Source organism: Lutra lutra, chromosome 4 (genome assembly GCF_902655055.1).
Source record: "Lutra lutra chromosome 4, mLutLut1.2, whole genome shotgun sequence".
Lineage (NCBI taxonomy): Eukaryota > Metazoa > Chordata > Mammalia > Carnivora > Mustelidae > Lutra > Lutra lutra.
Genome location: NC_062281.1, coordinates 16,764,634 through 16,782,463, shown reverse-complemented (window position 1 = coordinate 16,782,463; position 17,830 = coordinate 16,764,634). Strand labels below are relative to the sequence as shown.

The 17,830-nt window shown below is 46.1% G+C and overlaps 1 protein-coding gene across 4 annotated transcripts in view; it reads left to right on the top strand.

The window, feature by feature from the left end:
• FER1L6 (fer-1 like family member 6) overlaps positions 1-17,830 on the top strand; it is a 155,013-nt gene that overhangs the window by 95,127 nt on the left and 42,056 nt on the right. For all 4 annotated transcript variants that reach the window (XM_047728475.1, XM_047728474.1, XM_047728476.1 and 1 more), the window contains 5 exons: positions 3,878-4,012; positions 8,320-8,469; positions 14,639-14,749; positions 15,019-15,180; positions 16,283-16,463. In XM_047728475.1, the coding sequence (XP_047584431.1) occupies positions 3,878-4,012; positions 8,320-8,469; positions 14,639-14,749; positions 15,019-15,180; positions 16,283-16,463 (739 nt within the window). The remainder of the gene's footprint in view (positions 1-3,877; positions 4,013-8,319; positions 8,470-14,638; positions 14,750-15,018; positions 15,181-16,282; positions 16,464-17,830) is intronic.

Sequence of the window (17,830 nt, the reverse complement as noted above, 5' to 3'; positions counted from 1 at the left end):
ACATTGGTGCAGTTCTGAACCCACTTTGCTTAACCACTCTGTTTCCATTTTGGTAAGCAATGGTTCTGGTTTCCCTCTGCTGCTTCAGTCTTGTGCTGCCTCAGAGCGTGTGTATGACATGTCCCATTCTTACACTCTTCTTGATGGGGAAACTGAGCCCGGAGTCCCTGCAGTCCTATCTGAGCTCCACCATTCACCTGGTAGCATCTGCCTGAACTGACCCCCCGACGTTCAGAGGGAGCGGTCTGAGCAGGGCTGGTCTTGCAGCCAGTCCTCTCTAAAGTGACAGCATGATCAGAAAGATGTCAGAAGGGGAACTCTGTTTTCCAGAGGTCACTGATGATGTGGGACTTAGAATTCTTATGGTGGCCAAAGGTTAAAGGAAAAGGGAGAGAGCTCTCCAAAGAGAAGGGCTTTGGAGACAGAGGGGAGAGGGACTAAGTGGTGGAGAGGAGCTTTGGAGGAGAGGACATCATGGAGGAGGGCAAGGTGGAACCTGATATTTCAAGAAATCAGAGTCCTGAGAACTCAGATTGTCCCTTGTTAGACACGAGTACCTAGTGCGCTGAGACTGGCATGTGGTAGGTATTCAGTAACCGCTTACTCATTCACAAACATTGTGGCAGGGTGCAGTCAGGTGGGCAACAAGCACTTACTGAGCACCTACTTTGTGCCAGGCACTTAACATGCTTTATCTCAGACAACGGTCATTCCAACTCTACAAGGTTGGCACCGACCCCATTTACATGAGGGGAAGGATGCTTCACAGGGGTTAAATCACCTACCCAAGCTGGGGCAGGGGATAGCACTAGGGTTCTATTCCAGGGATATCTGATTTGAAAGCTATGCTCCACCCATAGTATCTCACTCCTTCTTCAAAGTGTCAGCTAAGTGCTACCAAAATCTCCCAGATGGCCTCAAGCACAGTCATAGTGCCTAACTCCATAAGGAAGCCCTGAAGGAGAGAAGCTGGTCATGGGCACCTTGGCAGAGAAGTGGGAGAATGTGTTTTTTGCTTGGGTGAGCTTTTAGACATGGCCCGACGGGGACAACTCTGAGGACAGGTAACTATCGGTTCATTTATTCATGCAAATCATGATTGAGCACGTGCTATGCACAGGATGCCCTGTTGGTGCCTAATATTGAGCCTGGCACATTGTTTGTTGAGTGTGCTAAGAAATATATGTTGAATGAATTAACACTGGCCTCTGGAATCTTATCAAGTGGTATTTATAGTGCCAAGAAAACCATCAAAATATTTCTATAAGAAAGATGTGAGGATCATAAATCGCTTTGGTATCACATTTTTGCACGCAACCTGATGAAGAGTTCACATTTCTATTTTTAAAAGAGCAACGTAAAAACCCATGTTTCTTTATGATGACAGATACCCACACTTTTCATTGCAACTACGTAACTCCTGTTTGTAGGTTGGTTGAAGCCATTCTTTCTTTGTTCAAAAAGTTAGGACTCCTTTCTGAGATTTATGCCAAAAACATCACTGTGTCTGAAGCATATAATACTCTAAAAGCAAAGGTGAGAAAGGAAGGATGGTGGAATGCATAGTGTTTTTATGACTCACATAAAGAACAATGAAAAATTCTCTCCTGGCCACAATGCCAATGGTTTAAAGCCCTGACTAAAGATGCCTCCTGATGTAGAACTCTGAGATGCCAGTTTGATTTGTTCTTTAGAGGCTGGAAGTTAATCTAGGCTGGATCCCTCTGGGACACGTCTGGGACCTCTCTGGCATGCACAGTGAGAGGTAAGGGTGTAGTTCAGAGGGAGTGTGGAAATTCCCCAGGACCCAGCAGCTTCGGTGCTGTGTTCACCTGTGACATCACCCATTTGTCTGTACAGCCTGGGAGAGAGGGAAATGTGACTCTGACCTCATCCCAGGACTAGCCCTACACATTAACAGGCCAGTTTCTGCCCAGGGACAGAGTCTACCCTTCCTGCAGACAACCCCAGTCTTCAGCTCTGTGAAACTAGCAGGTGTCTAAACATCCAATTAACTTGAGAAGAGGAGGCAAAGAACAATGACACCCCCTTCTGAGGGTAGCAGGGGAATGGCTTGGCAGAGGGACTGTGAGCCACTATCAGGTTCTTTTTTTTTTTTCCAGTGTTCCAAGACTCATTGTTTATGCACCACTCCCAGTGCTCCATGCAATATGTGCCCTCCTTGATACCCACCACCAGGCTCACCCATCCCCCCAACCCCCTCCCCTCCAAAACCCTCAATTTGTTTCTCAGAGTCCACAGTGTCTCATGCTTTGTCTCTCCCTCCTATTTCCCCCAATTCACTTTTTCTTTCCTTCTCCTGATGTCCTCCATGTTATTCCTTATGCTCCACAAGTAAGTGAAACCATAAGATAACTGACTCTCTCTGCTTGACTTACTTCACTCAGCATAATCTCTTCCAGTCCTATCCATGTTGATACAAAAGTGGGTGTTCATCCTTTCTGATAGTATATATGGACCATAACTTCTTTTTTTTTTTTAATTTTTTTTATTTTTTCAGCATAACAGTATTCATTATTTTTGCACCACACCCAGTGCTCCATGCAATCCGTGCCCTCTACAATACCCACCACCTGGTGCCCCCAACCTCCCACCCCCCACCCCTTCAAAATTCTCAGATCGTTTTTCAGAGTCCATAGTCTCTCATGGTTCACCTCCCCTTCCAATTTCCCTCAACTCGGACCATAACTTCTTTATCCATTTGTCTGTTGAAGGACATCTTGGCTCTTTCCACAGTTTGGCGACTGGCCATTGCTGCTATGAACATTGGGGTACATATGGCCTGTCTTTTCACCAAATCTGTATCTTTGGGGTAGATACCCAGTAGTGCAATTGCAGGGTCATAGGGAAGCTCTATTTTTAATTTCTTAAGGAATCTCCACACTGTTTTCCAAAGTGGCTACACCAACTTGCATTCCCACCAACAGCATAAGAGGGTTCTCCTTTCTCCACATCCTTTCCAACACTTGTTTCCCATCCTGTTAATTTTGACCATCCAGGTTCTTAACCAATAATGCAGACTGTTGTCCTCTGTTCTTTGGTTTCTCCATCTGTAGGATGGACATAGCCAATTACCAATGCCAGTTTGCTCTCTCAGAAAAAAGATGTCATGCAAAATGGTGAAGGTTATTTTGAAGACTCTTGTTAGTTCAACACAGTCAAATAAATATGTACAGACCAGTGGAATGCCAGAGAAAGAATAGTAGAGTTAAACCCCACTTTTGAGTATTTAATGACAAAATTTTACTTGTTCATAAGTGAGTAATCATTAGATCTTCCTCACCCCCGATGTGCGTTTCCATAAAATGGAGAGAGTACTTGCATCCATGTGCTGAGGTTGTATAAGGTTAGCAGCCTGGGCTTTGGTGCCAGAGGATGCAGGTCGAATTCCAGTTCTGCCACTTGCTGTCTCCAAACAAAGTGAGCCCTGGTTTCCTGATCTGTAAGATGTGAGCAGATAACCGTCCACCTCCCAGAGTGGCCGTGAAGTCTGGATGAGACGGTGCATCCCGGGGCAACAGCTGGCACGTAATGCTCAATGGAGGGTAGCGTGAGTTACCAGCACTGCACTCCCGGGAGGCTTGAATTGAAATTATGGACATAAATAAAGTGTCAATCGTTGCAAGGGCTCTACTCATGAGCTTGAAGCGCTACGGGACAAGGATTCCGCACCCCCTCGCGTCTAGCACACAGCGGCAGTACTTCGGTCTGTGTTGTGGCCTGGATGTTAAGGAGCTGATCGAGGAAGCGTCTCTTTGCCCTCCACCAGGAACTGTGGCATGAAGGCAACCCCCCACCCGCCCACCTCCAGCCCTATTTAATGATCTTTTGCTTTTCTATCGGCCCCACCTTCTAGGTCATTTCCCAGACCCTGTCGCCCACCTGGAACCAGATGCTGCTGTTCAACAACCTGGTGCTGCACGGAGACCAGAAAGAACTGGCGGAGTCCCCGCCTTCGGTGGTGGTGGAGCTCTACGACAGCGACGCGGTGGTGAGTGTCGCAGGCGGTGCCCACTGGGCCACTGACGTACTTTGTCTAACCAGCCTGGGACTGCTCAGGACCTGACCGGTGCCCAGATGCCGTTCTGACCTCGGAAAACAATGATTTGAAATGGGAACATGGGTGGTGGTCATTTGCTTTACTAAGGGGGTTTTCACTTCTACTTGTCAAGAGATAGCGATTAGAATAGGATGTGGGTCCCAGAACTTCAGTCCGCACATGCTTCTTCAGGAACAGCATACTGGTGTGACATCCCCTGCAGTTGTGCCCATCCTCCAGCCCTGGCCTATTGCCGCACAATAAAAATGCTCACTAAGAGTGTCCAGGCCTCAGGGACCTGGGTGGCTCTGTAGGTTGAGCGTCTGCCTTTGGTTCAGGTCATGATCTGAAGGTGTTGGGATCCAGCCCCGTGTCCAGGCTCCCTGCTCAGTTTGAAGTCTGCTTCTCCCTCTACCATTCCCTCCACTTGTACACGTTCTCTCTCTCTCTCTCAAATAAGTAAATAAAATCTTTAAAAAAAAAAAAAAAAAAAGTCCAGGCCTCCCTTGCCTGGAGGGAACTGGGTGGGTATCATCACCAATTCAGCCCTTGTAGCTGGGTCTTGTTTTCTCTCAGTTTTGCTGCCAAGCCCATTTCTGTTATGATGTTAACCAAAACTTTTCCTCTCCAAGATGTCTGTATTCCATACTACGTACATTCAAAATCTTATGGGAGGATTTTTTTTATTGTTTAATTACTAAGATAAACCTCCTTCTTCTTTTGGATTTTACTTTTTTCCTTCTGTTTTACATTAAATAAGTCTAAGATAAAAAGGCAAAGCCTTATTTATTTATTTTTTTAATTTTTTTATTTTTCCAGCATAACAGTATTCATTATTTTTGCACCACACCCAGTGCTCCATACAATCCGTGCCCTCTACAATACCCACTACCTGGTGCCCCTAACCTCCCACCCCCCACCCCTTCAAAATTCTCAGATCGTTTTTCAGAGTCCATAGTCTCTCATGGTTCACCTCCCCTTCCAATTTCCCTCAACTCCCTTCTCCTCTCCATCTCCCCTTGTCCTCCATGCTATTTGTTATGCTCCACAAATAAGTGAAACCATATGATGATTGACTCTCTCTGCTTGACTTATTTCACTCAGCATAATCTCTTCCAGTCCCGTCCATGTTGCTACAAAACTTGGGTATTCATCCTTTCTTTTTTCTTTTTTTTTACAGCTTTATAAACATATATTTTTATCCCCAGGGGTACAGGTCTGCGAATCGCCAGGTTTACACACTTCACAGCACTCACCATAGCACATACCCTCCCCAATATCCATAACCCCACCCCCCTCTCCCAACCCCCTCCCCCCATCAACCCTCAGTTTGTTTTGTGAGATTAAGAGTCACTTATGGTTTGTCTCCCTCCCAATCCCATCTTGTTTCATTTACTCTTCTCCTACCCCCTCAACCCCCCATGTTGCATCTCCTCTCCCTCATATCAGGGAGATCATATGATAGTTGTCTTTCTCTGATTGACTTATTTCGCTAAGCATGATACCCTCTAGTTCCATCCACGTCGTCGCAAATGGCAAGATTTCATTTCTTTTGATGGCTGCATAGTATTCCATTGTGTATATATACCACATCTTCTTTATCCATTCGTCTGTAGATGGACATCTAGGTTCTTTCCATAGTTTGGCTATTGTAGACATTGCTGCTATAAACATTCGGGTGCACGTGCCCCTTCGGATCACTACGTTTGTATCTTTAGGGTAAATACCCAGCAGTGCAATTGCAGGGTCATAGGGTAGTTCTATTTTCAACATTTTGAGGAACCTCCATGCTGTTTTCCAGAGTGGTTGCACCAGCTTGCATTCCCACCAACAGTGGAGGAGGGTTCCCCTTTCTCTGCATCCTCGCCAGCATCTGTCATTTCCTGACTTGTTAATTTTAGCCATTCTGACTGGTGTGAGCCTTATTTATTTTTTTTGATGTGTGTCCCCCATGGGAGGTTGCAGAAGCACAAATATATTAAGCACAATAGTTGTTCCAAGAAGGCTTCCTAAATTCTCCTCATCTCCTCAAGCATGCTGGCAGCTCTGACCTTAATTCAAGGTCAGAAGGAAATTAGGATGGGAGAATTGTAGAAGAGGAGCAGGGATCTTGGAGAGCATGCCCTCTTGTTTCCTGGAGAAGGAACCAGAGACCCAGGAAAGTCAAATGCCTTGTTCAAGGTCATAGGTAGCTGTAGGCAGAGCCAGAACTTGAACCTCACCTCCTGTGTCCCTCCTTTCTTGCACACGGGGGAGTAGCTGGTGTGGCTATATCCATTTAAACATACTCATTCTGCTTTTCCATGTCACACTCTCTGCACCCTGTTCCTCCAGCTATAAATCAGAGCTATAAATTGTACATAATTATGAGTTCTATGGTTGTACATATAGATTTTCTGTAGAGACAGCCACAAAATAAATAACTTTAAATTGTGTTGCTAACAACATGATTCCCATTCTAAGTATTTTTGTATTTGAAAACCAGTAACAATAATCAAGCATCTTGGCGAACTCTTAAACCACCTGCTGTACTACATGGGTTTCCCTTTGTTTTCAGACCTCCTCCAAATCCCCATTCTACTGACTGCCCTCCGGGGCCCTACCCGAGCCCGACCCTTCCCAGGAAAACAAGCCTACATTCTCACGTCAAAACCAAAAGGAAATGTAGGAGAGAAAAAAATACATGGAAGCTTTGTATTTTCTTCCTGGAGAGATACATATAGACACGCTGGAAGTTCTGTTTACCCCTGAGGGCTGCAGCTAGGTCAGGCCCACAGCCCTGGGGTGGTAATCAGACGATTACACTCTGACTTTGCCGGAATATGGCTCCAGTCTAGAACTTTCTCTCACTATCCAGTGGCTTGTAACCCTCATTAGGGCCTGCTGCCTGTCTAAGCAATGAGTTTATATTCGGCAAATTAGCTTGGGTTTAAGTTTATACTTTTTTGTGTCCAGGGCAATTTTACTTAATTATTCCTGGCTAGGATCATGGACGAAATAGTTAGACAGCAGACCACTTTCACCACGTCTAGCATCATGTCTATCCTGGTAGTTCTGACCCCACCAGCGGATCCCAGCAGGCAGGCTTTGTTTTAAAGTCAAACTAATCATCTAAAACAATCATTAATCACCAAATAATCATTCTTTGAAACGAAACCCCATTCCACCTCAACCAAGGTTCCGTCTACAGCCAGGAACGCGAGTGCTGGTTTGAGTCCCAAGGCAATGAAGCAGGACAGCGGCAAAAACCCGCCAGCCGCTGACTGCAGGTGCTGTCCTTGTACTTTGGAAGTCATTAATCCCACAGCTTTCACTCCATAAAATGTAATGAGTACCTGCCCTGGGCTGGGGGACATAGCAGTGAGTAAAACCGGCAATGCTGCCATTCCTAAGATAAAGTGGGAGGCTGCCCCATGCTCCAGCCCCATGCTGCTCCTGGAGGAAGACAGCTCCATGCTCCGGGGGGCAGGTGTGGGGAGAGGCGGGAGAAGGTGGTCTCTCATAGTTCTTAAGGAAATTTGAGGCCCCTATGCATATGTACATACAAAAATATTTTAATGGCCTCTTTTATTACCAAGAAAAATGGGGCAGAACTGCTCTATCACTTGACTATACTGACCTTCATCATCACCATCATCATCATATTACCATGTATTGAGCGATCACTGTATACCAGTCACTGTGCAAAAGCAACATACATCATTAAGTCAATCCCCATGGCCCCAGTAACAGGCATTATTCTGAATCCCTTTTAAGACATGAGGCTCAAAAAAGTTGAGTCAATGGCCCAAGGCCATAGAGCTAGAAGGTAGCAGATGTGGGAGCATGGACACCGGTTTGCCTGGACTCCACGGCTTTTGCGTTCCCTGATCCAATGGTCTCCTGCCCCGGAGAGCTTTTGGAATGTTTAGTGCCACACTTTTTCTTTGTTTTTTCTTCTTTTTCCCTTCAAGTGTACCCTAGATGATTATTTTAACTTAATTCCATTGAGCTCTGTATGTTGAAAAAAGAGATAACCCCTAAAAGACTTGGACCTGGAAGTTTTCCCTGGGAGGCCACATGCATTCCTCTGCACGCCCCCTCCACCCCCCACCTTGGTCAGTGATAAAGGTGCTTGGCAGAAGAAGAGAGGGAGTTAGCAACAAGAGGGAGACACTGAGGCTGACAGTTTTGTCGCGATTACTTTTAAAAGTGCACTGACACAGGTCAGTACAAGGTAGGTAATCATCAGGGACAAATTCCTTTCTTCTCTGCCCTAGGGGAAGCCAGAATATTTGGGTGCCACCGTGGTTGCTCCTGTTGTACATCTGGCTGACCAGGACTATGAGCCACCCAGGCTGTCCTATCACCCCATCTTTTGTGGGAGCCTCTCCGGAGGGGACCTCCTCGCTGTGTTTGAACTGCTGCAGGTAAGCAGACCGGAAGTGTCATCTGCACTAAAATCCACCTCATCTTCCTGGCCAGAGACGCAGCCTCACTGGAAGTACACTCTATGAGCTGTACTCAGTTGCTCCCTGCTGCCCTGGGTCTGGAGATGTCTCCTTCTCGGGATCTGGGAACTGCCACTTCAGAGTTCAGGTGACACAAGCTATTTCTAGAGCCCCTGTGCTGTAGGTCAGAGCCCCAGGATGAAAGATTTTGTGGGTTTGGTCAGGAGTGCCTGAGCAGCCCTGTGTGCATGTCCTGGAGCTCACACAGGCCGTGAGAGGCTATGGGGGGAAGAAGGGAGCAAACTTGTGGACATATGCCACGCATGACGCTTGCTGGCTCACATAACTTCCATCACATGGACCTCCCTCAACCCTGTTGAGGTATTATGATTCCCATTTTCCAGATTGTAAACCAAGGTTTGGTGCAGTAGACTGACCTACCTCACCCTGCAGCTAAGAGCTGAACTGAGACCTTTAAAGCCATTTGCTTCTTACACTGCATCACGCAGTTTCCTGAAGACGGGGAGCTCTTAATCAGTCCCATTAAGACACAGGGAAATTTCTGAACGTGTGCCTCGGAAGACTTTTCTAGAAAGCAGAGACAGGATACTGGGGAGGGAAGCTGAGACTCTTGGGTCTGACTGTCCAGTGGAAAACCAAATGGGACATGGAGAAGATCTGGAAAAGAAGTGACCAAGGTAGGGCCTGCATCAGAGACCATTGCATTCACTGAGGCAGGAGGCACTTTACGTTTGGGTCCAATCAATTCCTCTCTCCAGGTAAGCCTATTTCTCAGATACCCCATTTAAAAAAATTCACTCAGTAGAGAAACTAGAAGGCAAGCACTCCTGACACATAGAAAGGAGGGAGAGGAAGGTGACAGAGTCAGAACTCATGGGTGTGGATCTCATTTCCACCACTTACAGTGTGTGACCTTGCATGAGCTACCTAATCTCTGTTTCACCTGCAAAACAGGGATGAGATCAGTCTACCGAAAGTGCCTGCCATGGAATAGACAGTCAACAAATACTACCTATTTTATTAGCAGTGGCAGTATGCCATAGAGTATTAGAGCAAAATGTCTGGTCCAACCTATTATTAAAGGTGAAGAAACTGAACGGGTAACAGAGAAGTAAAGACTTGCTTAACATGGCAGGCCAGGGCCCAGAATCCAGCTATACTGATCCATTCCCGTGATAGCTGAGAGGCTGGAAAGTGTAATGGGGCAGGGAATCTGAAAGTGCCTTTAAAGAAGGTCAATATCGAGAATAGGAACATTTCCCAAAGTGTGCTTCTTGGAACACCAGTCCGAAGATAGTGCAAAGAAATCTTAAGAAATGCTTCACCTTCCATAATCCAATTTGCTTTTCAGTGGTCTTCTTTCTAAAGTTGATTTCATTTCTGGCAAGTGGTCCTCCTTTACTTGGCAACATAAACTTCCCTTTTTAAAAACAAAATGATACCAGATGAAAATGTTTGCTGGGTAATAGTACAGATGATCAATGTTGTAGAAGAACGGCTGGTTGGGAAAACTACGTCTAGGGCAAGGCTCCTGTTTCACGCGTCAGGAAGCTGAGGCTCAGGGCTGACTGGGATTCAATCAGCTGCTCTTTAGCCACAGGAAGCTGCCTGCCCCCCTCTGAGCCTGAGTCCCCTAGTCCCTCAGTGAGGGGCTGGGTGACTGGTGCCTACAGGCTTCCTAAGGGATGGCTCTCTGGATTCCATGGTCTTCTCTCCCTCCACGCTGAGGGTGCTCCCTCACCCCCAATCCACTGCTGAGGGTACCCCTCCCCTCCCTTCAACCTAAGGGTCCCTCTTCCTCCCTTCAAGCTGAGAGTACCCCACTCCACTCCCTTTATACTGAGGGGCCCCCCTCCTCTCTCTCCCTCTTTCCTTCTACACTGAGGGTCTCCCCTGACTTCCTCCCTCCACTGCTGAGAGCACCCTCTCCCCCACCCTCCATGCTGAGTATCCCCCCTCCCCCCTTCCCTCCCTCACTGCTTAGGGTACCCAGAGATCTTCCTGACAGCAGCGTTAATTGTCAGAGGTGATCAACCCAGGAGATATAATTCATTAAGGTTTCATTAGGACTTCTCATTTGATTGCTTGTTCAAAAAGTAATTTGATCATCAGCGTGACAATCTTAGTATGTGGATCTTGTATGTGCTGAGAAGACAAGACCTGGAAAATGCCTTCATTTGTCACCAGCTGCTCTCAGTTTTCATCTGTGTCTGATTTGCTTCAGCCTCTCCACCTCCATTACTGAAATGCTTCTCTGTCTGAGAAGGATTTAGTAACTCCGCTCTTCTGTGTCCAGACAGAATGCATTGTCTCCTCTTCCCTTTCCTACCCAAGCCAGCGGGCCCTCTCTCTGCCTAGTACTGGTGCAGAGAAATGGTCCTGGAGGTAAGAAGCAGGGTAAGAAGAGGAGGAGAGTGGAGTGGGCTGGCTTGTCTTCTGGAAGGAATGTGGAGGGATGACATGAACAAGAAAAGGGTAAGAAGCTAGAAGACCAGGAAAGAGGCCAATGCAAGGATCCTGAAGAGAAATATGGCAGCAGGGAAGATTTTTGAAGGCAGTTTTTTGAAGGCAGGACTATTTTACTCATTCATTCATGCAGTCAAACAAATATTATTGAGTGTACATTATGTGTCAGGCATATTCTTAAGAATTCATCAATGAGGGGTACCTGGGTGGCTCAATCAGTTAAGCATCTGCCTCCGGCTTGCTCACAATCCTGGAGTCCTGTGATCAAGTCCCAAGGCGGGCTCCCTACTCAGTGGGAAGCCTGCTTCTCCTTCTACCCCTCCCACCCACTCGTGCTCTCTCTCTCTCAAATAAAAAAAAATATATATATATTTTAAAAAAATAAAAAGAATTCATCAGTAAATAAAACAGGCAAAACTCCCCCATCCTCCTGAAACTTATATTCTAATGAGGAGAAGATCATAGAGTCTACTATGTAAATTATAATGTAACAGTGGTGTGATACACCCTAAGAAGAAAAGGTAATGCCCTGTGAAATGTGGAGTGGACATGTGTGTGTTGGAGGAGGGGGCAGGTCGACATTTGAGGGAGGCCTCACTGAGAAGGTGGTATTGAAGTCAAGACCTGAAGGGAAGAAGTGAGTTGACCATGCTGGTATCTGGGCACAGAGCTTTTGATGCAGCAGGAGCAGCAAATTCTAGGCCCTGAAACGTAGGTATGCCTGGCGTATTCAAGGACTAGCAAGGATACCAGTGTGTCTAGAGCATAGTGTAGATTGAGTCAGAGGGAAAAGATCATGTGGGGCACTATAAGGAGTTTGGCTTTTATTCTATAAAAGATGAGAAGCCAAGAGAAGATTTTGAGCCTAACGTCTGATTTATGTTGAAAATCATGGATGATAGATTGGGTATACACTAAAGGGGCCCAAGGGGGGAAACAAGGGGAATAAAAGGAAGTCAACTGGGAGGCTTTTCAGGTAATCCAGATTGGAGAACTGGAACTTGGATCAAGAGTGTAGCCAAGGAAAAGGATTCTGGTAGAGTCCACAGGATTGGCTGATGGATTGGAAGTGGGGTGTGAGATTCATCTCCATGTCACACATGGAAGCCAACAATAATAGACACACATAGTAGACTCTCAATACAGTATTTTCAAACATGTCTCGCTCATTCACAAAAATATGTAGACAAAATTTGAATGTAGGGTGGTAATGTTTTCCTTGTGAGAGGATTTAAATTTGCTTCTGAGGTAGTTTGGGGTACTAGCAATCCTAGCTCACCTGAATCCAAGATGGCATGAAGTGGAGTTTCTACCTTTCTGCCTCCAGTAGACACTTACTTCTAGGGAACTTACATGTGCTGGAAAGTGTGCCAGGTGCCTTGCATGCTGTCTCGGCCATTCTTCACAGCTGCCTATGAATTAGATATCTTGATCTTCACTTTACAAATGACAGAACTGAGACTCAGAGACACTGAGCAAATTTTCAAATTTTCAACTAGCAAGCAATGGAGCCCTGGGTTGTGCTACCCATGGCACCAAAGAAGAGGGGTAACACAAATGTAAATGATGTGCTGAGGGACACAGAGGATGCAAAAGACTTCTGAACATTAGTGACTTTTCAGATAAGCAGGTGTGGGAGTAGAGTCATGCATGACCCTGAGAGTGGCACCTCTCTAAATTTTGCAACCTAGGTCCTCATCCTGGCCCTACATGTGGACCTCCTTTGAGGGCCTGATGTATTGTCTCCACTGGGATTTTAGAGCAATTGGCTTTTGGACCAACCTATTTGACTCACCTCTGATGCTTACCCTCCTGCCTTTGTAACTGTTCTTTATCTTCTTCTGGTCCGTGTGCTAAGTAACTACACACCAGGCAGATCTGTAAGCCAGCAGCTGACCCATTTCCCTGTGCAAATGTCTACTCTTGGCTGGGAGAAATCTTTCAGCCTCCACCATGACACAGAGCAGAGCCCTTCAGGGTCTGAGTTGAGTTCAGTGGCATCTGTCAGGCACCATGGGACAAAGTTTCTTCAGGACATTTCCTGGTGGCCCCAGAATGAAGAAATATGTGGTACTTTAATAAAAGTCCAGACAAGGGCACCAACCTGTGCCATGACCACAGCTGTTTTGTGGATTTCCCTCCAGAGCTAGAGGAGCAGTTAGCTTTCTCAGAGAGGCGAGGTTTGGCAGACTGAATTGCTCAGGCAGGGCAGTACTGAGCGTGTGTCCTCTTGGCTTCTAGAGCCTTTATCTGATCTGGTTCTGCAGCTTCATTGTCTCCAGGCTCTTTGGTGTCCAAAGCATCTGCTGTCTTCTTTGTCTGAGCTTTTCTGTAATTAGCTTAACCGCATCTGCCATTGCCTGCTAGAAGACGTCTGTGAAGATGAAATGGTGATATGTTTGTGCTTTGCCTGTTTTGAGGAGCAATTAAGCTTTTTTTTAGCATATGGAGCTAATGTGTCAGTCAGCCAATAAACACTTATAAAGAATCTACTGGACTGGAACACTGCTTGAGGGGCTTAGAGAATGAATGAAGTAAACAGAGCTTCCTCCCGGTTAAGTCAGACAGACGTCCCCAGTGCATCTGGCTCTCAAGGGGCTTGAGAGGTCATCTGGCCCAATATTTGGGGCCCAAAGTGGGGAAGGGACTCATACAGAGTCAAACATTGGGGCCTGGTTTCTGGACTCAGACCCCTAATTTCTGCATCAAGCTTCCAACAGAGGACACACTACATTCCAGGGACCAAAGTGTAGGAGAACCACCACAGTGATTGGGGTCAAATCAGGGACAGCTTTTTGGAAGATGTACACAGTGAGCCAGGCCTTGAAGGCAGGGTGGGATGGCCTTTGTAGACTTGGCAAGCCCTTTGTATGAGATTTCAGTGAGGCACAGGAATTATTCTCCTGCTGTTTCTGTATCTTCAAATGCACAGGAAATGATACCTTTTCATCCTGGAGGTCTGTCTTCAAAAGACTTCATTTCTGTTTCACTAATGAAAATGTAATCTCTATTTGAATAAACACAAATCTCTTGGGGCACCTGGGTGGCTCAATCGGTTAAGTGTCTGTCTTCAGTTCAGGTCATGATCCCAGGGTCCTGGGATCGAGCCCTGCATTGGACTCTGTGCTCAGCCTGGAATCTGCTTGTCCATTGCCCTCAGCTCCTACCCCCCCATCCTACTCATGTTTTCTCTGTCTCAAATAAATTTTAAAAAATCTTAAAAAAAAATACAAATCTCTTTTGTTGTAGTGAGTAATGGGGGTGTAGCTAAGCCTCAGAGCTCAGAACTAGATCAGAGCCCTTCTCCATGCCTCTGCTGTCATTCCAGTGTGGGGACCTCACAAGTCCTCAGCTAGTGAGGACCTGCTTGTCTTTTCTTCTCCCCTCTGTATTGTGAGCTTACTGAAAGCTTATTAAGCTATTAACTTTGTGGCACATTGTAAGTGCTAAGTGTTGGTTACTCTTGCGAAGGTATCAGTAAATCAATATTTGTCAATGAGTAAATCATTAAGTGTGGTAAAATGCACTGTCTTAGCTATAATTTAAGCTGGAAACATTAGTTTTGTTAAGTGAATGTCCTATGGATGAGGTGGTTGCTTGGTGGCACTGGTCTTTCTTGTCTCTCCCCCACCTTCTAACAAGCACTTGTTCTGTTTGGTAGGTCCCTTCATCTGGGCTGCAAGGTCTCCCTCCCATTGACCCACCAGATGTCGCCCAGATCTACCCAGTTCCTGCCAACATTCGGCCAGTGCTGAGTAAATACCGAGTGGAGGTATGGTGCAGGCGAGGACTGAGTTATTCTTTGGGGCAAAGGGCAGTGGTGCACTGCCACACCTGTCTGCATTGTCTGAGGGGATTGCAAGGTGGAACTGAGCAGAGCTGATAGGATGGGGCCCTCAGGGAGCTGCATGGTCCCATCCCAGAAGAACATTCTTTAGCTCCCTGGCAGTACATTTGACTTGCCACACCCACACCAGGACCCCGCATGTCTGCTCCTCCCTGGGTCTCTAAGTGATCGCGCTCTGTTGGTCCTTTCTTCAGGTCCTCTTCTGGGGAGTTCGAGAAATGAAGAAGGTGCAGCTACTCTCTGTGGATCGCCCTCAGGTCCTCATCGAGTGTGGAGGACGAGGAGTCAAGTCCTGTGTGATCCAGAGCTACAAGAACAACCCGAACTTCAGTGTCCAGGCAGATGCTTTTGAAGTGGTACAGACTCTGCTTCTCCTGTCCGCTCATCCCCTTAATTTCCACAGATGAGATGCCCTCTCTAATTCACTTGGCTTGGGGAGATGCTTTTGAGTCCCCTATCTACAACAAAGAACAGTGTAATTGGGTGAAAAGTGAGAATCTCAGAATGGGATAAAATAGACTTTTGTTATTGCTGTTGGGTTGTCTTGTTTTTAAAGGTTCTGTAAATCAAAGCAAGTGGACAAAGGTTCCCAAAGTGTGGCCCCCAATTCATCAGCATTAGCTTCCTCTGGGAACTTGTTAGGAATGCAGATTCTCAGGCTCTGCCCCAGTTCTGCCAAATCAGAAACTGCTGGGTGTTGGGGCCCAGACTCCTCTGGCTTAACAAGACCTCCAGGTGATTCTGATGCATGCTAAAGTTTGTGAACCAGTGACCTAAAATGAAACTTACTTTAGTGATTAGATTTTTTAAAAAATTACTTATATGTAGCATGTCAGTGGCTTACATGCAACCTTATGTTTCTAAAGTGATTTTTTTGACACCTGAGCTTCTGTTTATTTCAATATTTCAACACACATTTTTGTGTTCTGATCTGGAACTAACTGTGAAGAAAGTTTGCTTTATGCAACGCTGTCAGCTCCGATGGCTACATCTCCTAAATTAGCAGAAAGTGGAATTAAAGAATGTGTACGGTGTTTGCAAACCTGTTACACTGGGCATTGTTGAGTCTCTGGGGCCACTGGGAGACATGAGAGGGAGGGTACTGGCCCCTTACCCTCAGCTCATTTTTAATGTATCCACTTTCATCTGTTTTCTGTCTTGGACTTGGATCAGTGTCCTGTTGAATAGGCAGTCTGTGATTTTTGCAATTTACACGTGGGATGATATATTAGTGTCATGCCTCATATTATAGCTAATTATTCCCTGGCTTGGAAGGCAATGCCCCAGACTTCTGGCCAGCTGCAGGGGTGACCTGGAGGGACAGAATGACAAGGCAGGGACAGAGGGAGGATGGGTGCCTGGCTTGCTTTGCTCCTGTCCCTAAAGAGGTCAGCAGGGTACCAGCAGCTGGGTTCAGCCCAGGCAGCGCTCCCTTTTCACCCTGGCCTCTCTTCCCAGGAGCTGCCTGAGAATGAGCTTCTGCACCCGCCCCTGAGCATCTGTGTGGTGGACTGGAGAGCTTTCGGGAGGAGCACCCTGGTGGGCACCTACACCATCAACTGCTTGAAGCAGTTTTTGTGCAAATCCAAGGAGCCCCTGGTCCTCACCTGCCAGGTGGTTGGAACCCAAGTCGAGCAGGGTAGGAAGCCCCTTGTAGATTCTGGAGTTTCAGACTACAAAGCCGTCGTGCCTGCAGGGCCTGCTAGGGGACCCCACAGGAAGAGGGTGCCCCATGGTCAAGTGGATTTTCCTGAAGAATTTCTCCTGCAATCCCTTCAGCTTCCTTAGCTGCTGGATTCTGACTCTAAGACTGACATTAGGGTCAGCTCCTCTAAGAAGGCTTCCATGAATATGACTCCAGCTTCCTTCCACCTCCATTTCCTGATGTTTTTCTTTACTTGATGTTACTTCGATTTGTTCCCTTTTGGATCTCAGGAGCAGAGTGGAGTTAACTGCACTTCTCTGTTCATGTTGTGTAGTCATCTCTGCTCTGGTCAAGGCTTCTGTCTCATACCCACTGCCCTCCTGTACCTTACTCCCCGTCCCTACTCCTACCCCTTACCCACTGCAGGTCCCACACTGCCCCTCTTTGTAAAATTCAATCCGTTTAAATGACATATATATGATGCTGTAATCTTCATTTGGTTTCCAACTCTTGTGCTCAAAGCTACGCTTAAGATCTATCCAAATTGCTGTGTGCACGTTAGCTTGTCAACACCACCTTTAGATCTGCCCCACTTTGCTTTTCCTTTCCCCTCATACTGTATTCCTAGGCTGTTCTCCCCACTTCCACAAATGATGCTGTTATGAATATCCTTGTGAGCGCTGCCCAAGGGAGGATTCTGCATGGGATTTTCTTTGTAATATACACCCAGGAGTGAGATTATTGGCTCCCAGAGAACACGCACATGTAATTCCGCAGAGTACTACCAGAGGGCGCTCTAGAGAGCTGCACTGGTTTACCCCAGTCTACCCCAGTCTACACCAGTTTACATTCCTACCATTAACTGTATGTGGAGTACCATTTTCTTTTTCCTCAATACCTCCTACTATTACCCAACTTTCTGAGTTTTTGTTTTGTTTTGGTTTGGTTTTTGCCACTTTTCCATATATAAAGTAGTATCTCATTTTTATTTTGGCTTGGTTGTCTCTGATGACTACTGAATTTACACATCTCTTCATATACTTATGCCACCTTGATTTCCCTTCTGTGATTTGCCTACTCACATCCCTTGCTCAAGTTCTATGTTTGTTTTTTTTAATTTTCTTTTTTTGTATATTCTAGATGTCTATATCCTATAGATTATATCTTCTCCTAGTCTGATAACCGCTAACCTGCCTGTGATCCCCATCTTTGAAGAGAAATTCTTAATTTTAATGTAATCATATCAATCTGAATTTCAGACTTTATGGTTTGTTCTTTCAGAGTTTTGTTAGAAAACTGTTTCTCAATTCTTGGTCACAAAAAATGTTGTTTCACATTTTGTTCTATTAGTATTATGTTTT